The sequence below is a fragment of the Camelus dromedarius genome, chromosome 9 (genome assembly GCF_036321535.1).
Source record: "Camelus dromedarius isolate mCamDro1 chromosome 9, mCamDro1.pat, whole genome shotgun sequence".
NCBI classification, from domain to species: Eukaryota; Metazoa; Chordata; class Mammalia; order Artiodactyla; family Camelidae; genus Camelus; species Camelus dromedarius.
This window is the reverse complement of record NC_087444.1, coordinates 26,805,582-26,827,625: the sequence shown is the minus strand read 5'-3', so window position 1 is coordinate 26,827,625 and position 22,044 is coordinate 26,805,582. Positions and strand designations below refer to the sequence as shown.

Sequence of the window (22,044 nt, the reverse complement as noted above, 5' to 3'; positions counted from 1 at the left end):
GGGGAAGAGCGAGTCCACCGAGTCGCCGCAGAGCCTAAACCGAAGCCAAACCGACAAGCCAGATTTCGTGGCTGAGATTAGCTGCACTCCAACAATATTCTCTACTAAGGAGAGAGAGGCGGGGGCTCGGCGAGTTTCACTTCTGTCGCTCTCCCCATGCGGTCCCCTGTGCCGAGGGTACAGTCCAAAGTTTGAGCTCCGGTGGGCGGGGCTCGAGGGCGGCGGGAACTGCAATTGGTGGCTTTGAAGGTGCTGCCGGCGGGAATAGCTGATGAGAAGAGACCCGGCTGGCAATGTGGGACGGTAAGAGACCCCCGACGGCCTGGGATCGGGCCCCCGAGTGTGGAAGGATCCTCGAAAAAGCCACGTCCCAGGCCTCTGAGGTGACTCTTTCGCGCCGGCCGCACGTCCCAAGCTGCGGGATTGGGCCTTGGTCGCGGGGACGTCTCGGGGGACGACGGTTGGGCTGAGGTGAGGAGCGCGGGGAGGCTCGGTCGTGACGTCACATCCGTCCGTGGTGGGCGGGGCCTTACGTAGGCCAACGTCACACTGGAACCGCCCCCAGCTGTCCTGGGCTCCTGAACTCTCGCGTCCTGAGCTGCTGCTTTCTCTCGATTTTGGTGTTTTGATATTTGGTTAACTTTGGCGTCCGTCCTTTTTAACCTTTGCAACCTCTTGCATTACTCCTTTGGCTCCTTGTAGCAGCTCTTCGGCGGTGTAGATTTACAGGAAAGTTACTTAAAAGGGCCCTTTTTTGTCGCGCGTTCATTCAGCTCTTACATCTCGAGCGCCTGCTGTATGCCAGGCACTGTGCTAAGTGTTAGGAAATAAAAAGAAATTAGATAATCACAGGGAATCAGAAGAGTTTATTCAAGGGTTATCCAACTTTACTGATGACATTGCGTGCACTCTTTCTACCAGAACTCTTTAGAATGGCATTCCCAAACTGTAGCTAGAATTAAGAATCTTACTCAAAAATGCAAAAAATCTCAAGCCCTTCTCGGTCCCCCATACCCCCCGGTTTAAAATCGTTGAGGCCCAGGAATCTGCATTTTAACAACCACTCACCCCCGCACCCACCCCTGGCCACCACCACTAGTGTTTTCGATGGGAGACGTTCATTTGATATTTTCACTTGACTGTTAGACCCTAATCTTTCCCAGGTTGTTTACCTCCAGACACAGCTGCTAAGGGAGAGTAACACTACATTCCACAAGTATTTCCACTAGACAGTTCTTGGGCTGACTAGACTAACTGATGCTGTTCTAGATTCTAGGAATGCAGCTGTGAATAAGACAAACATAGTTCCTGCCCTAGTGGAGCTTAATGAAATATTGTAACGCTATAAGTAATCAATACACAATATAATTTCAGATAATTCTGTAAACCCAAGCAGTCGAAGGTGGGGAGATAACTAGATTGTGTGGTTAGAGTAGGTCTCTCTGCAAAGAAGCTTAGCTGAGACTTGAATTACAGCAAGAGCCAGGAGGGTAGATGCAGGAAGAACCTTCTAGGGAGGGGTAACCTAGTGGCCCTTAGTTGGTGGGATCATTTTGTAATAGAGAAACTGAAAGGCCAATATAGCTGGAGCTCAGAAAGCCAAGGAGAGAGCAGTAGATGACAGGGAGGCAAGAATCAAACAAAGCAAGATCTAATAGACCATGGTGGGGATTTCAGTCTTGACATTAAGACAGGTTGGTCCTCTCTCTGGACAAGGAAACAAATCGGGCTCAATTTTCATGATCCTGATGCTGCTTCCACTCTTTTTTTTCCTGTGGGAGGAGGTAATTTGGTTTATTTATTTATTTATTCTTAGAGGAGGTACTGGGGATTGAACCCAGGTCCTCACGCATGCTAAGCATGTGCTCTACCACTTTAGCTATACCCTCCCCCAATTCCCACATTCTTAATTCAGATATTTTCCTCTCTGTAAACAGCTCCTAATCTTTCCACTTTAACTATTGTTTTTGGTATCTTTAATACATCAACTACCCATATCTTTTCAGAATTGGGCAGTGGTAGTAAATTATATACTGTGTTCAGCAAACACTCAACTGGTAGAAGTAAGTCACAGCCAGGATTCTTTTAGAGGAATCTCCTTTTTCCTTGGAAATCCCATAGTCATGGTGGAAGCCTATGAGACTGACAGGCAGACTTCCGCTTCTTGTTGTAAACACGGAAACCAAGGTCCATGTGCCCTTTCCTAGAAGGTAGTCTTAAGAGAATTTAAAGTTTGCAGATATCCTGCTTAATCTTTGTTTAGAAATCATGCTTCCTTGTTTTTTATGCTCTATTTAAAAGAGAGAGAAAGATGCCTATCAGTGTCCCCAAATGAGGTAGCAGACTTGAGATCAGTTGTCACCCGTGGCCCACAGCCTTTGCCCTGAGGAAGGTAATAAGAGGGCTCAGAGACCCCTTCTCAGTGCCACAACTTTAAGACAGCGACTAGGTTTTGCTCCAGATCACTGCCCTTGTCTGTTGAGGGAGCCACACCACATTTAGGACTCAGGACCTTTTGGATAGTTGGAGAATCTCACCTTCAGCCATGGGGCAGGAAAAGCTAGGTAATAACTGTTAATTGGCAATGCCTTAAAGAAGAAAAAGACTACAGTCCTCTCCACCTCCAGCCTTTGTGTCCTGTAGGTTCATAAATCCGGCTGTTCATTCAGTATCTCCACTGGGAATCTAACAATTGACCTTAAAATTTACATGTTCAAAGTGGATTTCTTGAGCTTTCCTCTGCAGCCACCCTCAGTCTTCCCCACCTCAGGTAATAGCAACTCCCTTCTTTTGGTTACCTGGTAGAAACGTTGGCATCATCTTTGATTTCTCTGTTTTTCTCAAACCCCACATCTAACCCATCAGGAAATCCTGTGGACTCTCTCATGAAAGTATATCCAGAATCTGACCTCTTGTACCACGTCCACCTCAGCCCTCCATCATCTCTCACCTGCATTATTGCAGGAGCTCTACAGCTGGCCTCCGCTTCTGCCCTTCCTCCTAGACTGCATTCTCAGAACAGTAGCCAGGTTGATCCTGGCAGAAAACCTGAGCAAGAGCACATCCCGCCTCTTCTCAAGACCTTCCAGCAGCCGCTTTCTGTCAGAGTAAAAGCCATCATCCTTGCATTGCCGCCTGGGCCCTCTGTGATCTCTAACCTCACCTCCTCTGTGCCTTTTCACTCTCCACTCTGGCTCCCTGGAGGCCTCCTCCCTATCTCTTGAAGGCCCCAAGGCTTTTGCACTTGCTGCTCCATCTGCCTGGGAAGCTTTTCACAAGCTAGCCACATGGCTTACTCTACCTCCTCCAAGGATTACCTCAAATGCCACCTTCCCTATGAGGCCTGCTCTCCATCCCCTCATCCCGCTTCCAGACTGCTCCGTTTTCAATACTACTGGCTTCCTAACACTGTTCCACTTTCTGCTCTGCACTTACCACTGCTAACACTCTGTGATTCTCCTGTTGCCTGTCTCTCCCAACTAGAATGGACGCTCCATACTGGCAGGGATTTTTATCTTTTATCCCCAGTGGCTAGAAAAATGCCTGGCACACACAGGGCCTCAGTAATTTGATACATGAATCAGTAAATGAGTGAATGATTCACGTATCATTTGCCATCGAAAGATCAAAATACTGTAACCAAGAAAAGAGAGAGAGCACTAATTTTTAAAAACTTTAAAACATATTTAAATATACACTTGAGGAGAAAATAATTAAATCTTCCTGTTGAAACACTCTTCACAGAGTGCCTGAAAAGTGGTAAATTTGGGTCTTTGACCTACAAATCAAAATTCCAGCTAAAAATATGAAGCTGAAAATTCACTAAGTTATACTTTTGTGTTTGGTTAATACTTTGTTGTGCTGTTTTTGTTTTTATTAAAGTGCCAAAGAGATGGATGAAACTGTTGCTGAGTTTTTCAGGAGGACCATCTTGAAAATCCCAATGACTGAAATGATGGCAGTCCTAAAAGCCTGGGATTTTTTGTCTGAAAATCATCTGCAGACTGTAAACTTCCGGCAGAGGAAGGAATCTCTTGTTCAGGACTTGGTTCTGCTTTGTGAGGTAACAGTGTTCAAAATGATTAACCTTGAACATCATGCTACCCTTTGGTTTTTGTTTTCTTTCCTTTCCTTAGTCCAAAATAGACTTAAGCTATGAAGTGATGAAGGCTACCTACCTCTATAGTGAAAAAGGAACTAATTTTTAATTGGCTTTTTTGACTTGCAAAGAATACCTACCAGTGAGGAAAAGAAGTTACTACCAAGGGAGAAAAAGCAGACAGTCAATACAAGTTAAAATAATGAGCAGTACCCTTTTTTTAACCTATCAGATTGTCAAATGTAAAAAGTTAACAATACTCAAATAAGCTGGTCAAGTTGTGCAGAAAGAGACTCTCTTTCACATATATTTATTTATTTGTTTGCTTTTTGTTTCAGAATGATTTCAGATTTTCAGAAAAGTTGCAAGTATAGTACAAAGAATTCCCATATCACAGTATACCCTTCCTGCATTCATCTTTAAATAAATAGACTTTATGACCCAGCAATTCCACTTCTGGAAATTTCCATATATGGAGAAAATAATAAAAAATAAGGAGGTGGAATGGAATATTACAACTGATAAACATTTATATGCCTAGTTATAGATATGTAAATATATATATATAAAGATGTCAACTAGCATTGTTTACATACAAAAAACTGGAAGCAGCGATACCTAGGAGATTAGATAAATAATGATACATCCACATAACAAAATATTGTTCAACCATTAAAAAGAATAGACTAGATCTTTCTGTATAACATTGGAAGAAACTATATGATATGCAAATATATAAATATGTATGTACAGAGCAGTGGTTATCAGCCAGCATGATTTTGTCTCCCAAAGGACACAATGTCTGGAGACATTTTTAGTTGTCAAAACCGTGAGAAGTGGGTAGAGGCCAGGACTGCTCCTTAACATCCTGGGACAGTTTCCAGAACACAGAATGACCTGACTCAAAATGTCACTGGTGCCCAGTTGAGAAACCCTGGTATAGTGGAAGTCTAGAAGGGTACAGTTGATTGAAAAATAAAACAAAAAATTTAAAGTGAGGGAGAGGTGCCAAGAATGGTGGAGTAGAGAGATTCACAGCTTGCCCTCTCCCACAAATATACCAAGAATTACATCTACAAACCCACTGAATCACACTGAACTCTGGCAGAGTGTCTCTCACTTTGAAATACAGGAGGATTGTCACAAAATATGATAAACAAGTTTCTACTGGATAGCACAGGGAACTCTATTCAATATCTTGTAACTTATGGTGAAAAAGAATATGAAAATAAATATATGTATGTTCATGTATGGCTGAAACATTGTGCTGTACACCAGAAATTGATGCAACATTATAAACTGACTATACTGCAATAAAAATATATATACACAAAAAATTTTTTAGAAGAAAGAAATGTACACACAGGAAAAAAAAGTTAAAAGTGATAAGGAGTAGATGGTGGGAGACCAGTTGTAAGAGCCTGTACTGAGACATGAATCAGACGGGGTATTTATTACTTAACAGGAAAGCACAGACTGGAGACAGATTGTCGGTAAAGTAGCAAGAGGGCCCTCATAGTCTGTTCTAAGCAGTCCTAAAATATGCTGTGAATGAGGTAGAACCAAACCTATCGCCATAATTACTAAATATTTTATTTTCTCTTTCAGGAAAAGCGTGCAAGTCTCAATGACGCAGCCCTTTTAGACATCATTTGTAAGTTTTGGAGATTTATATTTACCTTCGACCAGCCCAGTTTCATTTGAGGGCAGTTTGTATCTAACAGCTCAGATTCTAGTGTCAAGCTGACCTGGTTTCATATTTCAGCTCTGTCACTTACCAGTCTGGTGTCCTTTGCCAAGTCACAGCCCCTTTTCTAAGCCTCAGACTTGTCCTGAGTAAAACGGAGACAGTAACAGCGTCTGTGTCACAGGACTGTTGCGCAGGTTAAGTGAAGGTAAAACTTGAAAAGCACTTAGCACAGTAACTGGCACACAGTAAGCACAGAGTAAATGTTTGTTAGGCTTTGTATTATCATTAACAGAATTTGCAAATATATTTCCAAGAATTTGTTCCAATTACAGTGCAGGTTGTAAGGATTAAAACTGACTGGACTTCACGTGGTCAAGGGGGTACTGCGTGGGGGAAGCACGCATGGCTCCAGGGTCCACATGTGCAGCTAGAAGGAGAGCAGGCCCCTGGCTAGGACAGGGGTCACTAGAGGTGCACCAAGCTTGTCACAAAGAGCATGGATTAGTTAGTCTAGGACTGTTCTGTTTGAGGAAATGTCTTCATTTGTATTTAAGTCCTTGCCATTTATTATGAACTTCGACATGGTGTTTAAAAGAATCATTAATGACAAAAAATTTTTAATTTCCATTATTCAGAGATCCTTATTCAAAGATCAATTAGCAGGCCGTCTCAAATCTGAAATGCAGAACTAAGAAAGAAAGAAAATACCAGAAAGAAGCATAACCCCTTTGGATGCTGTCTGTTGGGCAGGCTTCATGTTATACCTGATTACACCTGTTTTAGACAAAACTAGATAATCATGAATTGTCAGGCCATCACCATAAATGGGATGAAATGGGGAGACAAGGATACCAAGGCACCAAAAAAGGGGGAAAAAAGACACAGGACAAGAAAAGTAATAAGACAAAAGCATAGCAAGTTGGTGTCCTTGAGTGTTCGGGCCAACATCCCCTCTTTATGGGGTACAGAGCACCTTGGTCCTTGATCCAAAGACACCAGGATGCAGACAGGTGAGCACAGAGACAGACTAAAACCAAGATGGGAATGTGGCGGGACTGAACTCACTAACTTCCTGGGTCATTTTTACTCCAAGATACTCTTACGTTCGTAACTCCTGAAGGGTGTCTTCTATATCATACTTTCATCCATTCATTCATCAAATATATGTGTTTACTGCCAACCAGTGGCCAGACACTGGGAATACAGCAGTGACAAAGACTAAGTCCTATATTCCACAGGTACAAGCAGCAGCATACAAACGAACATCTAAATATATGCTGTCATGTCAGGTAGTGGTAAGTGCTATGAGGGCAACTAAAGCAGGGCCAGAGGGGGTCAGCCTGGGCAGGATGTTCGCAGTAGGCCGTTCTGCATGGTGGCATTTTCGTAGAGACCAGAATGAGGAGCAAGAATGAAGCTTACCACAAGCTGGGAGAAGAGTGCTCTAAAGAAAGGAACAGCCAGTGGAAACGCCGGTTCCGGGAGCACAGCATCCCTGGACAGCTGGATAAATGTGCCATTCTGTGGAATAGACCTGTGTGGACAGAATAAGTGGCCTGACTAAGTAGGAATAAATGCTAAATCTCTAGTACACTGAGTAATTTTTTATGACTTGTTTTATTTTAATCCATATAAAATTTATTATTTTGATTAGAAATTTTGTAACCTACTTCGTAAATTACTACTTTCTCCACTTTCACATTATTAAAAAGATGGACTTATAAGCACATCATTAGAAAGTTCTCTGATAGGACAGTGACAAGCTCTTCCTCCCTCTCTCAGATACTCAATTTCATCGGCACCAGAAAGTGTGGGATGTCTTTCAGATGAGCAGAAGACCAGGTAATGCTTTCCATTTTAAACCAAACACTTGTATTTGATATTTTGGCAATTTAAAAATAAACAGCAGTTCCTCTTAAGCCTCTTTTCTTTCCAAATGAGGTGATTATTACTCATTTATAGAAAAGTGAGAAATATATTTGGTGATGCTGTGTCAGAGGTTCCAGCAGCATTTGTGTGATATGATTTTTGCCCTTTGAGGTTATACTAACTGCTTACCTTCAGGGTCTTTGCAAATGTATTGAAGACACTGTAGCTCCCTTGATTATTCTTGATTTTTTTTTTCACTCTGACAGGTGAAGACATTGACCTTTTTGATATGGAGCAATTCAAAAGTTCATTCAAGAAAATTCTTCAGAGAGCGTTAAAAAATGTAAGAATAAACTTTATCTGAATTTCTGTGAAATTCAGTTTCATAGCATCTGTGCATTTAAAATTTGCTGCCTTGTTTGTTAGGGTTTTTTTTTGTTACTGCCTTTTTTTCAGATTTGATTTTTTTTAATTGAAGTTTAGTTGATTTACAATATAACATTAGTTTCAAGTGTAAAGCAAAGTGACTTGGTTATACATATATATGTATATATCTTTTTTTTTATTCTTTTCCATTATAGTTTACTACAAGATATTGAATATAGTTCCCTGTGCTATACAGTAAATTCTTCCTGTTTATCTGTTTTATATATAGTAGTGTGTATCTGTTAATCCCATACTCCTAATTTATCCCTCCTCCCCTTCCTCTTGGGTAACTACAAGTTTGTTTTCTATGTCTGTAAGTCTGTTTCTATTTTGTAAATAAGTTCATTTGTACACCTTGTTTCTCTAATTTGTGAGACCTGCAATTAGTAACATTCCACACTATTCTATTCCATACCAAAGACAAACTCTACTTATTGTAAAAACTTCACTCTCCCCTTGACTCTCAATTCAGGGCAGATGCTCCTTTCTCAAGAGCAGCACTACCCAGCAGAACTCCGCGGTGATGGAAATATTCTAGATCAGTGTGGTCTAAATCAGTACACGAGCTGGCTGCTAAGCACTTGTAGTGGCTCATGTGACTGAGAAACTAAAACGTTAATCTTATTTAACTGTAATGAATGTAGTTAAGTAGCGGCAGTGGCGAGTTGGGGTGCTCGTGGCTCCCCTATTGGTCAGCGCAGCTCGAGAGCTGGGCAGTCTTCAGCTGCAATCCATTCCTACAGGCACACCGGGACACCTGATCACAGGTCGAGGCGATCACTTCCTGACAGCCTCCCCTACCTCATTATCTTTTCACCTTAGTCTGCGTTAGTCCTCCTGGCATATAAAGACATGCCAAAAAAAATCCATCACATTCACTATGCTATGGCCATCCTCTCTAGAATAGCGTTGTGCCCTTTTCCTTGATACTCAAACTTCTTGACCTGTCTTTCCACCTCCTTACCTCATCCTTTGTCTGTAACTTGTCATGCTTTCCACATATCCATTTATCACTGCAGGTTTATAAAACAAAACAAAATCTCCAGCATTTTGAGTGGGAGGTCCATTTAATTTATAAATTAATTCAAAAAAATTGTGAGCCAAAAGAAGGTGTGTGTCTCGTTTTTGGTTTTGTTTTTGTTTTTGTTTTTTAATTTTGTGAATAAGCAAGCACTTTTTTCTACCTTATTCCTAAACTGTTATTTTGGACCGTCTTATTTGAAAACTAGTCTTACCGTGAAATTATGAACTTTGCAAAGGTTAAAGGAGAGTCCTGTCTGGAAAGTAGGTGTGGTTACATACACGGCACTTTTTTTTTTTAAAACAAAGAGCCTCATTGGCACATCCCTGGCCAGCTCTCCAGTAGTGTTGTGGATATATGGTCTGATGTTTCTGGAACCAGCCTTCTTTTGAAATTGAATGTGACCAGCTAACTCATTTTGAGAAATATTCACAGCCAACACTCCCACCCTACTTCACCCAAATCAAGAAACCTCGAGACGGTCTCTCAGCTCCAGTTTGGAGTTTATCTGCGTCTTCCTCTCGGTGCCCTTTCCTCACTTGATGGTCTCTCCTGTTAGAGACCAGAAACTTCTCTGAACCCCGTGCCACTACTGCCCCCGTGCGAGGAGAAAGAGTCTGAAACACTCACATTTCCTCCTACTTTAATGCCCACGTATTTCAGTTGTTAGATTTCTTCTCTTATTACTGCCATGTTTTAAAAGCTTTTGCCTCCTGAATGAATTTCAGGCACACTAGTACGGGGCTGAGGGGGTGGGTACAAAGGAGCTTTTTAATTAATCACATCTGTCCTGTTTGAAAGGCCAGTTAGAGAGTGATATGCTGTGTATCCTGCAGGTTTTAGATAATGAGGATGAACAGGTAAAGCCCCTGTGTCTTCTCTGTGTCCCCTGTCCCTCTACTCTGAGCTGGCCCACATGTTCTAACCCCTTTTCTCCATTGACCGAGGACTCCCAGCTTATCTTCACTTTCTTACTCGTAACTTAACTAGTGGCTGGATAACCCTACTTTCCCAAAGGCTGATGATGGTGATGTCATGCCAAGTAGTATTTCCTGGTGCCCAGGAGTGAAGAGTGACTCACCTGCTGCTCTAGAACAGGCGCCTTAAGCTTTTTGTGCCAAGGACCCTTTGGCTGTTACTGGAGCTTATGGACTGCTTCTCAGAAAAGTGTTTTTAAATGCTGTAAATAAAATACCCAGAATCACAAGGGAAACCAATTATATTTACATACAGTTATTGTGGTATTAAAATGCCAAATTGTGTACAGTAATGCATGTGCTTCTTTATTAACACAATAAAGAATCTCATGATGAAACTAAAAACAGTTTCAAAATACTAATGAGTATAAATAATATTTTTGAGGAACGTGTAACAGTTGTAATGTGATAAGAGTATTTGGGATTTCTATGGACAATAGAGTAACAGGTCCTTAAATTCCACTGTTTTGATGCCTACCTTCACAATTGACGGAGATGCTAAATTTTAGTTAGAAATTAGTTCCCATATAGATGGAATTTTTGCTCCACCAAGTCCATAGACACCTTGAATTCTAACTACGGACTTCAGGTTAACAACTCCTACCCTGAATCAATAGGGTAGAGAAGCTGGTGTGGGAGAACACAGGGAGCCCAACTGGGGAGTGGTGGGTGGAGCCTGTGTGTGTATGTGGGTAGGTGGGTGTGTGTGTGTGAGGGAGAGAGAGAGGATTAACTGCACATCTTACCAGGTGAAACTATTCATAGTACACAGTTCTTGGAAAATTTACAGAGAACAAACTAAAAAATGTTTCGCTTGTAAAAAGGTGGCAAATCTACTGTCCCTTTTTATGCCTGTGTATCACGTAGTATAGTAATGACGGTCTGTGTTAAATATGTTAATGTAGTTAAATATTTGGTGAGTCTGCATTGAAGGCTTCATTTGCTTCTCAGACTGAACATTTTCTAGTATGTATGTTCAGTAGCTTGTGGGTCTTGGCCAGTTACTTAGAGTTAATAGCTACTGGAGGGTACCCTAGCCAGCAGAATAGTCCCAGGTTAGCCAAACCACTTAGCGCCCTTGCTGCACTAGTTCAAGCTTGAGCGATATTAATCTGAGCTCTCCTACGTGAAAATGCTTTACCCCAGGCATTGCTACATGATATTTATTGAGATAGTTTCTTGGGAAAATAATAAAGGTCTGTATTTGGGCCCTACTTCTTCAGGTATCTGAGCAATCTTATTTCTTTACTACAAGACTGTGAGATGGAACAACTGAAAGTCAGCAGGGCTATGATTATCCTGACTCTGTGGATGTCCTTTTCTCTGGGACCGCTGATTTTTAACCTTTTTTGAATCATAGGCCCTTAGGAAAATTTTGATGAGTGGTACAACACCTCTCCAGAAAAGCATACATTTAGACTTGTATATACAACAGTGCATTCAATTCAGGAGGTCACAGACCTCTTTAAGTCCCTCCATGAACCCTCACTTAAGTTATCCTCATCCTAGACTAGAGAGACTACCTGACTATGTTGAATGCTACCACTTTTCTCCTAGTGAAAACGTGCCTTCTGTATACTACATTCAATCTTGATTTCACAAGCGTTTTTGCTTTTGTAATGTGATGCAAAGAGGCTATTTGGAATGAGACACTGTCCTCTTCCATCCAAGCTGGCAGAGGTCCACTGAGTGCCTGTTGTGGCCAAGGGCTGTGCTGGCTCACCCAGGGGGCCAGACTGCTCTGCATCCTCCACGCCCCAGACTGGGAAGGATTCCTTGTCTGATCCACCAAGGAAATTTGGGGAAGCAGCCAGAGAAAGAGTGGGCAGAGTCAAAAATACAGTCGGTCCTCCATATATCCATGGGTTCTGCGTCTATGGATTCAACTAACCACAAACTGAAAATACTTGGGAAAAATATCCTGGGAAGTTTCAAAACGCAAAACTTGAATTGCTTTGTGCCAACACCTGTATACATAGCATTCACATTGGATTTATGATGATTTACATGGCATTTATATTGCATTAGGTATTATAAGTAACCTAGAAATGATTTGAAGTATGTGGGAGGATCTGTGTAGGTAGGTTATTTGCAGTTACTACACCATTTTACATAAGGGACTTGAGCATCCTCGGATTTTGGTATCGTGGTATCCGAGGGGGATCCTGTAACTGCCTTGTTTGCTACTGTCAGCAGCCATGTACCACCTGCTTTTCCTGGAATAAGATGCAAGAGGGAGGAAATAAAGGGATGTGGGCAAACCAAGTGCGCCTGTCCAAGTGCCTCCTCTCCAGGGTCTGAGGTTCAAGAGGGGCTAATAATCTAGGAGTAGGCTATTAAATTCCAGAGTAACTGGAAATCATTTAAAAGTTGAGAACAGTCTGTGTTTTATCCAGGAAATGGAAACCATGTAGAATTTCCTATATTCTGGCCATGTAACTTTGCTTTAGGGTAATTTTTAGTGTCTGAGCTAAATGGATAAAAGCATTAGGCTTAGTATTTTTTAAGCTCATTGCTACATAGAAATCTTACTATTAAACTTTACAGTGCAAGCTAGGTCTGTGCTTCATGCTAAAAATACTTCCCTATAAGGTATCTCTTTTGTAAGACTGCTTGACATCATAAACTCATGGTTTTTCAAGAGAAGCCCAAGAAATTACTGAAAATTGTGATGTGATACCCTTATTGTAGGATTAAATTTTTTTTATCTGTTCAAGAGACTTTGCAAGGCACCAGTGTGTCTTTACAAAATAACCACAAACTATTTTCCCAAAGATTTCCCAAAACACTGTAATGAAAAGCAGGAGAAAAGACTGCCAGATCTCAGGCTGTGTGCAAGATTATAGTAACATCCTTCACCCCTAAAAAGCACCTGTTATTGGTGCCACAGTGAGATTTTAATTAGGAAACTTACATCCTTTTTTTTTCTAACAAGGTGACAGTCAGCTTCAGAGACACCGAGGAGAATGCAGTATGGATTCGAATTGCCTGGGGAACACAGTATAGAAAGCCAAACCAGTACAAACCTGTTTACGTGGTGTATTATTCCCAAACGCCATATGCCTTCGTTGCTTCCTCTCTGCTGAAGAGCAACCTACCCCTTCTGGGTCAGGTATGGAACCAATTACTGTCGGCTCTAATACTGTATTATCCTTATCCAAGGTCTGTGTAGGTTTAAACTGCACCGTATCTATCATTTGATACAAAATACCACAGGTAATTTTTGATCTCCTAAAATAAGGAGCAGAAAGTGTTACTATTATGCTTGGGGGAGCATGGCATAAGCATTAGTTTAGAACTCTTCATTATTCTTGTCATCAAGAAGTAATGCACACTCAGTGTACAAATTCAGCCAACACAGAAGTCTAAAGATGAGGGAGAGGGTACGGCTCGGTGGTAGAGCACGTGTTTAAAACCTGCACAAGGTCCTAGGTTCAATCCCCAGCACCTCCACCAAAAGATAAATAAATAAACCTAATTCCACCCTTCCTTAAAAAAAAAGTAATAAAGTGGGAAAAAAAAAAGTCTCTAAGGATAAACAGTCTTTTAAGACTATACCCTTTTTCCCAACCCCATTCACCCAAAATAACTACTTTAACAGTTTTACTATTTCCTTTCAGATGTTTTATTGCAAAAATCAGGGTGGTACATAGAGTGTGTATTTTGTTTTTTTTAACTTAACAGAACATTTCAGTGAGGATACTTTTGCATGTACCTCACTGCTTTTTCATGACTGCTTCATTTGCTAGTTAGTGAACTCCACCCCCCCCCCATTTTGTAACCATTTTCCCCACATTCTGTACACAAGAAACCTGCTTTCACATAAGATGGTCCTCTGGTCAGAGCCTGCTTCTCTTTATGATTCTGCCTTTGGTATCACAGGCTTCCTAGCATCTTGCCCCCAAACAATTCATCCCTAATTAGCCTGGTGACTGCTGCTGTTTCTACTGTGTGTGAATAGTCGGCACTACGATGACGCCTCAGCTGGTCCCAGAGCTGACTGTAGGCTGCACCACCTCTAGTGCAACATGGAGCGCCAGCCCTCCAGGCGTGTGTCTGTTTCTCTTTTGGCACTTAGCTCTCCTTTACACTTGGAATCTCTACCTCCGTAGTAAATAGTGGTCATTCATCCACTGACAGCCAAGTGAGTCCACCCTGCCACAGCTAGATTAAACATTACCCCAAAAGCTTCTGTTCTTTTCTGTTGATTTCTACTGTCTAGTTTCAGGTAAATACCTTATTCTGTTAATTCTGTCTCATTCTTCTAACTTTTCTCCCTGGGTAATGGGAGGCTTTTATAAATTGCATTTAATATGCACTTTTTCTTCAATATTTGTCCTAAAACATACATACATGTTTGTATTTTTGTGTGTTGGTATCATTGTAGTATTAAAGACTAGTAATCAGGAGGAGGGAAATAGCTCAGTGCAGAGCACATGTTTAGCATGCACAAAGCCCTGGGTTCAATCCCCAGCACCTCCGTTAAAAAAGGGGGGAAAAATGACTAGTAATCAAAAATGGTAACATTTGAGTATTCATTATTTATTCTTTTTTTTTTTTTGAGTACAGGGAGATTTATTTAGAGAGATACATACTGCAGAGTGTAGGCTGTTTCAAAAGGTGAAAGGCCATGAGGTGTGGGGGTTGGGTGCTCAAGTTAAAGTAAAAATAGATACACATTCCATAGAGTGCAGGCCGTCTCTGAAGACAAGGGAGTGAGAGAGGCAGCCTTCATTGTTTATTCTTAACTCTGAACTGAATGTATTATAATTTCTAACTTTAACAGGATCACTTTTCTAAAAATGTTACAGAAGACCTTGCATTTGTGAGCACTTTAATGCCATTAACCACTTTTTTTTTCAAGCTGAGTAACAGGCCATGAGATTGAATTTTCGTCGATTTCTTTTCACTTTTAAGTGGAAATTATTAACTGATTACAGCTCCTACATTTTTTTTTAACAAAGATTGTAAATACAGAGAGAAACACAGTAATCCTAATAGTTTTGCTAATTTTCGCTTCAAGGCACTGACAGTTGCTAGCAAACACCATCAGATTGTGAAAATGGACCTCAGAAGCCGATATCTGGACTCTCTTAAGGCTATTGTTTTCAAACAGTATAATCAGGTGAGCCCATCAGTGACTCTATTTAAAGTTAAGTCTCCATTTTCTCTCTCACATAATTTAGACACTGAGCATCTGGGAAAGCCTGCCTCCACCAAAAGGAGATCATTTCAGATATTCCCAAAGTGGAGAAAGTTTTCAGTTAAACATGAAAGGAAACAAAAGTCCTCACTATCATCTTTTTATAATTATATTGTGTTTTTTACTGCTCATTAGTCATTGGAGTCTGTGTGATAGATCCTAGTTTCCAAGTCAGCTTTTCCAATCGGAATTTTCTCTTTAGAGTAACTTGACATTGTATTTTGAAGCTGATTATATTATTCTGTTATGCAAGAGAGAAGCAGAATTTTTTGCCCCATCAGTCAAGTAGGTGATATAGGTTGTCAGAAGCAGAGGAGGAAGCATTGCTTTATTAAGTCCCACAATTTATTTATTTGTCAAAATTATTTGAATGCATTGTTTTGCTTTAATGATAAGAACGGATCTGGCCTTGGTCTCAGGCTCAGAGTTTTTTCCCTCTGTGTGGCATCTGTGTGCGCATATGTTCAGACTCTATTGGGTTGTTAAGGTTCTGTGTATATCTTCGAGCCCTTAAATATGTTATACTTAATGTATTTTCATCTGTTCTCAGTAGAAGGAAGTGATGGCTCTCTGCAAGCTACTCTTTAAGGGAAAAAAATCTAACATCAAGAAGTTAATGATTTTTCTCCCACAGCAGGTCCTCCCTCTTACCCACCACCCTCCTACCAAATTGCTATCAAGTGTCGCTGCTATGACAGTTCCATTTTAAAGAAAATTTATATTGTCCAACACTTAATTATAAAAACATTGGCTTCAGTGGGGGAAAGTGAGCAAAGGGGCTTGAGAGATTCATAGTTACAGAAGGAAAGTTATTTTTCCAAAAGGAACCAGTGAGGTTTTTTTACTGAGGTTGTGCTGTAAAGACATAGCTCTAAAGCTGAAACATCACACTGGAAATGCTGCCTTTGATTCCTCTAGCTTTTGCACTCATACCACCTCTACTTCTTCCAGATCCATTTTTATGTTAACAAGGGACAAGCTCCTCAAACAGAACAGCCATGTGTCTGGCTCTGGTGGTCTCTGCCAGGGTCTGCTCTAGGAGAAATGCTCAACTCAGTCTGAATAGGGCCTCAAATCTCTTTTTGTTGGGAAGAACAAAAGATAAGATTTGCCACACTTTTATGCACTAAAACCAATTAGTATCTTTACTTTAAGGTGATAAAATTAGGAAAACATTCACTTTTTTCTTTTTTTCTTTTTCCTAGACCTTTGAAACTCACAACTCTACCACACCTCTACAAGAAAGAAGCCTTGGGCTAGATATAAATAGTATGTGTGTTTTAAGATGAAAACTGAAATTTGGAAGGACATGCCTTTTCAGATTTCCATCACTCAGTAAAACATTTATATACTAAGATTGTGATTCAAAATTTTTTACTGTTTTCAGAAAATTGAAAATTAAATTTCTGTTCAAGGGGGAAAGCTAAGCTACTATAGTTTCCTTTTAGAATTTCCTAGAATGGCATCTAATAATAGTAAAAACAACAAAAACAAAAATTAGCTAATAGTTGTTGAGCATTTCTTCTGTGCTAAGCACTATACTAAGGTGTTTATAGGTATCGTTTCCTGAATCCTCACGGCAGTCCCATGACCAAGCTCTTTTCCTCAGAAAGGTGTAATAACTTCTTAGGCAAAGTCACACAGCTCGGAATTGGCAAAGCCAGGAATGAAGTCCGAATCTGTCTGAGTCTGGAGCCCAGGCTCCTAACTCGTTGGATTAAACTGCTATTCAAGTCCTTTATTGCACTTCGCAGATGTTGCACTTTTTACAAATTGAAGGTCTGTGGCAACCCTGCATTGAGCTAATCTGTCGGCCCCATTTTTACAACAGCATTTACTCACTTTGTGTCTTTCTGTCACATTTTGGTAAATGTCACGATATTTTAAACTTTTTCATTAGTAGTATACTTGTTATGGTGCTCTGTGATCAGTGATCTTTGATGTTACTAATGCAAAAGATTACAACTTGCTGAAGGCTTGTATGATAGCATTTTTTAGCAATAAAGTATTTTTAATTAAGGTATATATGTTGTCTTTTTAGACATAATACTATTGCACACTTAATTGACTACTGTATTAATATAAACACAACTTTTATATGCACTGGGAAACCAAAAAAGTCATGTGACTTGCTTTACTGCAATATTCCCTTTATTGTAATGGTACATAACTAAACCCACTTATCTCTGAGGTCTGCCTGTAATTAATATTGTAACTGTATCGCTACTCACAGGTAACATGAGTCCCTTCCTAGAGAACCCAAGAGAATAGGTGATGAAACTACCAATGTGAATCAGAAAGTTCAGAGAAGTGGTGGGGTAAAATATAGATTTAGAAAAGTGAAAATTTTCCTGTCTCTTGGCAGTGGTTTAGCAATAAAATGAAATGGTACAGCCATTGTGAACTAAACGTATTTATGAGGTATCCTTTCTTCTTAAACATCTTAAATTTTAATTGAAGAAAGCAGGATATAAAACTATGTATATTTTATAATCCCAGTTTAAAAAATACGTATCTTTTTATTCACTGAAAAAAGGATTAGACAAATAAATTCAAATGTTAACAGTACTTACCTCTATGTGGTAGAATTATGGGTGATTTTCATTTTCTTTTCTATTAGCCTGTACTTTCCAACTTTTCTACAGTAAGAAATTATTATAATCAAGAAGGAAACAGTAAACATTATTTTTAAATTATACAAGCAAGTTGCAAGGTTAAGAATGAAAGGATGATACTTTATGGATGAAATATATTTCTAACAGCTGTTTCTTTTGAAATCTTCCATCAGTAGTGGATTCAAGGATCATTCATGAAAACAGAGTAGAAAAAGAAAGAATCCAGAGAGTGACTCAAGAAATTTTTGGAGACTATCCTCAACCAAGACTAGAATTTGCACAATATAAGGTAGGACATTGCTATAAACTAACTACAGGTTATCAGTAGTTTTTAAAAAGAACAAAAGCTTTAAGTGGAAAATAATTCTAAGAAACTGTCTCTTATTCATTTCTCACTTTAATTTTGTGTAACAAATGTATGAGTTAAAATAGACTTCTTTATCAATTTTAGTAAGTTCCTCTATTGCAGAGGAGACCTCTGGAAATGTTGAATTTGCCTTTTCATTTCACCTTTCATATTAATTCAGTTACTTAGAACTGGCTATGATCTATATTTTTGAGAAAAAAACTTGCAGGTTTGTACCCATCCATACCTAGAACAGTACCTGTACATGGTCAGAGCTTATATACACTTGTTGAATGGAAGAGTGAATTAATAAGTCATTACTTAGCCCAGTTGGCATCGCATGGGGAAAAACCAGTAGCCTGTAAACCAAGCTCATTCCAGAAGTGATCCACTGGCCACTGGGAAGGCCAGGTCGGGGGCAAGCCCACTGCCACCATTACAAAACATCAAGGTTTATATCACCCTAATTTAATACTCATACCCCCAACACATTCCTCCCCCCAAACCTTCCAGTAAAATTCTTTCTGCTTGGCTGCCTACAGCTTTGGGCCACACTTTAAGTCTGCCATTGATCTGCTCACTCAGGCCTATTTGGTTTGATTTGTTTTTTAGTGAGAAAAGTTGACACCTTTCAGGTTGGGTTCCCTGAATGGCAGGTTTTAACCCAGTTCTTTTCAACGACTCATACTCTAAGACAGTTGTTCTCAAAGTGTGGTCCATGGACCAGCAGAATCAGCATCACCTGGGAATGGGTAAGAAATGGAAGTTCTTGGTCCCCCCCAGTCCTACTGCATTAGGAACTCAGGAAGTGGGGCCCAGCCATCTGTTTTTACAAGCCCTTAGCTGATTCTGCACAGAAAATGACTGATCTAGGATACATAAGATTTAATCCACAAAACCTCCTTTTATGTACATCTTAGAATGGCTCTATTCTGTTAAGTCAAGGCACACATTTATTCATACCTGCTACTAATTTTTCCCTACCTTTTCTATTTTGAAAATTGTCAAAAGCTCAGAAAACATGCAAGAATATTACAGTGAACATCCATTTCCCCATTGCTTCACAGTTCACTCATTGTTAAAATTTCGCCACGTTTGCTTTCTTTCCTTTGCTTTATTCTGAACCATTTGAATTAGCTGCAGACATTACTCAGCCTCTAAATATTTCAGCATTCTGCCTCTAAATTTTCAGGATCATTTTAAGTAAAAAAAAAAAAAAAAGGAATTCAAAGTTAGAATTGAAGAGCCAAGTACCTACTGAAGTAGCAGTACTTGGATATTTGATGATATGAAGGAATTGTTATTAATTTTTTAGGTGTGGTAATGTTATGGGGTGAAGTTTTTAAAAAGAGTTCTCTTTAGGTCTCTTTTAGATACACATTGAAATATGTGCAGGTAGAATACTATGATGTCTTGCATTTGCTTTAAAATAATCCATAGAGGGTGGGCAGTAGGGATTGGAGGTCAGGTAACAGATGAAACAAGACTGGCCATGAATCGGTAATTATTGCAGCTGGATAATGTGCACATGGGGACTCATTATAATGTGCTCCTTACTTTTGTATATTTTTGAAATCTTCCATAATAAGAAGTTAAACTATGGTAGTGACTCAAAAGACATGACATTTTTACATTGAAAATGACAGATTACGAAAGATAGTGCTCATTTTCCATTAAGAATGCAATCTTTATGCTCAAGTAAAGGGCACCTGCAGGCAGGACTGACATGCAAGTTCTCCTGCATGTCAAGCATTGTGCACACTTGGCGTTTTGTGCGCAATATTGTGTGATAGACTGGTTGCCCTCAATGTCTGCAATTAGCAAATTAAATGGTTCCCACCCCCAATGATCCCTGTATTTCTTGATAACAATTAATGAAATACATGATCCTATTTCTTTCTATTTTGCCATTCCAACTGATATATTTAATAGTCATGTATAAATATATTTGTTGACAGCTTGAAACAAAATTCAAAAGTGACTTAAACGGGGGTATCTTGGCTGAGAGAGAGGAACCGCTCCGTTGCCTGGTAAAGTTCTCTAGCCCGCATCTTCTTGAAGCACTGAAATCCTTAGCACCAGCCGGTAAGTAGTCAGCTTATTTCATCAGCCAGAAGAATTAACAACATACTACATTTGACCCTCTTTGCTAACTAATTACCCCTGAGCTTCCTCATGGCCCTAGTCTGCTGTATTGCCCTGTTTTGCATATTCCATATCACCTAATGGGGGTTCATGATCTACCTTCTAATTTTGATCATTTTTAAACTAACTCAAATCTTTGCCCTTGTGATTATTTTCATTTTTTTTTAATTTCAGGTATTGCAGATGCACCACTTTCTCCATTGCTCACTTGCATACCCAATAAGGGAATGAATTATTTTAAAATCAGAGATAAATAAGATGTATGTGACTTTGCAAACACAGCATCCTTGACTGTATTGCATATGCATTTTAGTTAGCAGCTAGCTGGATAGCTTCTGTCCATAAACTTTGTTTTAGAAATTAATCCCTGATATTGACAATTTAGAAATGTTCAATATAATTCTTGGGATTGAGTCATTCCTCCTCCTGCAAAGCATAGCAGTTGTGGACCTTTAAGATGTGGCAGAATGTCTTTTTTCTCACTCCTGTCTCTCCTCGATCTTGGAGAGGTCTAGTTCCAATTGCTCGCTTCCATGGATTTTCTCTTAAGCCTTGGATCATGGAACAAAGCACCAGAAAACTAAATCCAACTCAGAACTTTCTAGGAGAATTGTAAAATTGGTCCATTCAAAGAATAAAGTTGGGTGCATTAAGTTATTATTGCAGGAGGCAGCATATCGCATCATTCAGCTATATAAAATAATTACTTCATTATAAAAATGACACTTCTCAATCTTTTTTATCATACATATGGCATCCAAACTGACCAATATTATACTGATTTGTGAATAAAGATACTTAAAAACTGGTACATTGATTACTTTTGATGAAAATCCTTCAGTGATCATCACTAAATAGTATAACATTTTAAAATCTAGTCCCTATCTTGTTCCATAAAGGATTTGGGATTATAAGAACACATGTACAATTATGATAAAATTAAAAGGTGAGAAAAATGGAGGTAAATGGGTAAATGGAGGACAGAAAAGGAATAGGAGGACAGAGTAAAACTAGAGGTAAGATTACCATGTAAGAACATACAGGTGGCCTCCTCAGCTGCTAGAGGAAAATGGAAAATTTGGACAAAGCAACCTAAATGTCCATCGAGAGATGACTGAATAAAGAAGTTGTGGTATATATATACAGTGGACTATTACTCAGCCATAAAAAAGAATGGAAATAATGTCATTTGCAGCAACGTGGATGGCCCTAGAGATTATCATACTAAGTGAAGTAAGTCAGACAGAGAAGGACAAATATTCTATGATATCACTTATTTGGAATCTAAAAAAATAATAATAACACAAATGAACTTATTTACAAAACAGAAACAGATTCACAGACACAGAAAACAAACTCATGGTTACCAAAGGGGAAAAGGAGGGAGGGATAAATTAGGAGTTTGGGATTAGCAGATATAAACTACTATATACAAAATAGATAAACAACAAGGTCCTACTGTATAGCACAGGGAACTATATTCAAAAGCTTGTAATAATGTATGATGAAAAAGAATATATATATATATATATATAAAACAATCATTATGTTGTACACCAGAAACTAACACAACATGTAAATCAACTATACTTCAATTTAAAAAATAAAATAAAATTTGGGTGGAGTTAGTGGCCAAAGCAGAGGAGAAAACAC

General features: G+C 39.5%; 1 protein-coding gene across 4 annotated transcripts; it reads left to right on the top strand.

Annotated features, from left to right (window-relative positions):
• Positions 1-163: 163 nt before the first annotated feature.
• Positions 164-21,200, top strand: CENPN (centromere protein N). 4 transcript variants are annotated; one of them, XM_031458009.2, is made up of 11 exons: positions 164-303; positions 3,883-4,063; positions 5,708-5,753; positions 7,572-7,631; positions 7,925-8,001; positions 13,018-13,194; positions 15,106-15,207; positions 16,491-16,554; positions 18,077-18,189; positions 20,205-20,331; positions 20,566-21,200. In XM_031458009.2, the coding sequence occupies exons 1-11, from the start codon at positions 272-274 to the stop codon at positions 20,646-20,648; spliced, it is 1,062 nt and encodes a 353-aa protein (XP_031313869.1). In that variant the 5' UTR covers positions 164-271; the 3' UTR covers positions 20,649-21,200. The 4 variants fall into 4 exon arrangements, with proteins under 4 accessions (XP_031313869.1, XP_010978781.2, XP_031313871.1 ...); XM_010980479.3 differs by having other exon boundaries at positions 18,074-18,189; XM_031458011.2 differs by having other exon boundaries at positions 259-383; positions 18,074-18,189.
• Positions 21,201-22,044: the final 844 nt, after the last annotated feature.

Bases quoted from the DNA above. Each gene is read 5' to 3' on its own strand.
- CENPN (XM_010980479.3), top strand. From the start codon at position 272: ATGAGAAGAGACCCGGCTGGCAATGTGGGACG. The intron at 4,064-5,707 runs GTAACAGTGTTC...TTTCTCTTTCAG, and splicing joins ACTTGGTTCTGCTTTGTGAG to GAAAAGCGTGCAAGTCTCAA. The intron at 15,208-16,490 runs GTGAGCCCATCA...TCTTTTTCCTAG, and splicing joins TTTTCAAACAGTATAATCAG to ACCTTTGAAACTCACAACTC.